Source organism: Aplysia californica, unplaced genomic scaffold (assembly GCF_000002075.1).
Source record: "Aplysia californica isolate F4 #8 unplaced genomic scaffold, AplCal3.0 scaffold00049, whole genome shotgun sequence".
Taxonomy (NCBI): Eukaryota; Metazoa; Mollusca; class Gastropoda; order Aplysiida; family Aplysiidae; genus Aplysia; species Aplysia californica.
In genome coordinates, this window is record NW_004797319.1 from 796,176 (window position 1) to 798,530 (window position 2,355).

A 2,355-nucleotide genomic window follows, 5' to 3' on the forward strand; every position below is an offset into this window, starting at 1 on the left:
CCGACTGCGTCGAAAGATATTTTGTGTTCAGTTATACATTGAGTAGGTTTTCGAGAATTCCCGGTTTCGGTCTCACGCCTTTGGTCATCTTCTCACAGCGGGTTTGGAGCAATCATAGTAGAAGAAGAAGGAGGAGGAGGTGTAGGTGTAGAAAGAAGAAGAAGAAGAAGAAGAAGAAGAAGAAGAAGAAGAAGAAGAAGAAGAAGAAGAAGAAGAAGAAGAAGAAGAAGAAGAAGAAGAAGAAGAAAGAGGAGGAGGAGGAGGAGGTGGTGGGGAGGAGGAGTAGGAGGAGGAGGAGGAGGAGGAGGAGGAGGAGGAGGAGGAGGAGGAGGAGGAGGAGGAGGAGGAGGAGGAGGAGGAGGGAAGGAGGGAGGGAGCTACCTTATGGGAGAGAGAGAGATAGAGAGAGAGAGATAGAGAGAGAGAGGGGGGGGGAGAGGGAGAGAGAGAGAGAAATGAAGAGATAGAGGAGGCCAGAAAGCACTGCAGAGGGAGGGTGGTGAGAGTGACAGGGAGGGTATCGTCGAAGCGATTTTCCCTTTCGTCAGCCCGCAGCCACTTCACGAATCGTCAGCCACATAGGCCTACCAACCTTTGACACGGGTCAAACTTCCATCTATTTATAGGTAGTTACCGGAACATGTATAGGTGAAGTGATGTGCCGTGATAGTCGCGATATATTATTTATTGAGATTGTTTTGGTCTCTCTTTACTCATCACCACGAGAATTTCTTGAAGTTTTTCCCTGGACTCTGCCTTTACTAAAATCTCGAATCTAGATCTAGATCTAGAGTTGTAATCTAGTGTCAGGTTGCAGATTTCTGTTATCCAGTACATTCAAGAGATTAAATAAATTGGACTAGACTCTAGACTTTAGTAGTAGGCTTGTAAGGATTCGTTTTGTTAAAAGTGTTGTTTAACACAAAGTCTAAGAAGTTTGCAAACTTAACACATTTTTTTCTAACGAAATGAAGCTTAAATTGACTTTTACATTGTCAACAAGAGATCAAGTTTAATCACCTAATCGTTTAAGTAAGTAAGTTTGAGTAACTCCTCACCACGGAACTCCCCCCCCCCCCCCTTACCGCCCTCCATCGGTTAACCGTATTGTCCCATCTACAACCCCATTCCCCATCATTTGACCCCATTTCCCACACCTCAGCCCCATTCCCCGCCCTGTACCCCATCCCTGATCTAAATCTCATCACCTATTCCCAGCCTTATTATCCCCACACCCAACCCTCACTCCTCCAGCCCTCAAAATATCTACCCCGTGGATGGTCGACGGACGCTCCAATGTGGTTAGCTCCTTGTTTCCTTCAAAACATCTATCGCCGTCATCTCACCCCGTTCTTTTCTCTCTCTCTTACTCTCTTGTAACACCTCTGATCTCTTGCACTTAATGTGATCTTTTTGTGTAGCAAGAGCCGTTGTAGTTTTCTTCTTTCCTATAAAATCCTATAAAACTTTCCTATAAAACATCAGTCTTCCATATCTCTCCTCCTTCTTTTCTCTAGTAACACCTCTTATTCTTTGGGACTAATCTGGACCATAATTTGTGTTGTAAGGAGTCGATAAACTATTACTCAACTAACACCCATCCCGGAACTCCCCCCCCCCCCCCCTTACCGCCCTCCATCGGTTAACCGTATTGTCCCATCTACAACCCCATTCCCCATCATTTGACCCCATTTCCCACACCTCAGCCCCATTCCCCGCCCTGGACCCCATCCCTGATCTAAATCTCATTACCTATTCCCAGCCTTATTATCCCCACACCCAACCCTCACTCCTCCAGCCCTCAAAATATCTACCCCGTGGATGGTCGACGGACGCTCCAATGTGGTTAGCTCCTTGTTTCCTTCAAAACATCTATCGCCGTCATCTCACCCCGTTCTTTTCTCTTGTAACACCTCTGATCTCTTGCTCTTAATGTGATCTTTTTGTGTAGCAAGAGCCGTTGTAGTTTTCTTCTTCTTTCCTATAAAACATCAGTCTTCCATATCTCTCCTCCTTCTTTTCTCTGTATCTTACTCTCTAGTAACACCTCTTATCTTTGGCACTAATCTGACCATAATTTTGTGTTGTAAGAGTCGATAAACTATTACTCAAACTAACACCCATCCCCCTCGCCCCCCCCCCCCCCCAAAACAACCCATTATTTCCACAGGGAGACAACGGGGGTCCTTTGGTCTGCAAGAGACCCCTGGGGGCCTGAAGGCGGGGGGAGGGTGTCTAGACACCACAGGGTCGCGGAGAGCTCTCCCCGCGTCGCGCGTGAAAGAGTGGGCGAAGGCGGGTGGTGACCCGGTCCGCGAGCGACACGACCGCAACCGGGTGAGAATAACCCAAGAA

At 47.3% G+C, this 2,355-nt stretch overlaps 1 protein-coding gene across 1 annotated transcript in view; it reads left to right on the plus strand.

The window, feature by feature from the left end:
* The window catches only part of LOC101850540 (trypsin iota), an 8,417-nt gene extending 6,199 nt beyond the window's left edge, over window positions 1-2,218 (plus strand). Inside the window, exon 4 of the mRNA XM_013079357.2 lies at window positions 2,171-2,218. Coding sequence (XP_012934811.2) covers window positions 2,171-2,218 — 48 coding nt within the window. The remainder of the gene's footprint in view (window positions 1-2,170) is intronic.
* The last annotated feature ends 137 nt before the right edge of the window (window positions 2,219-2,355 follow it).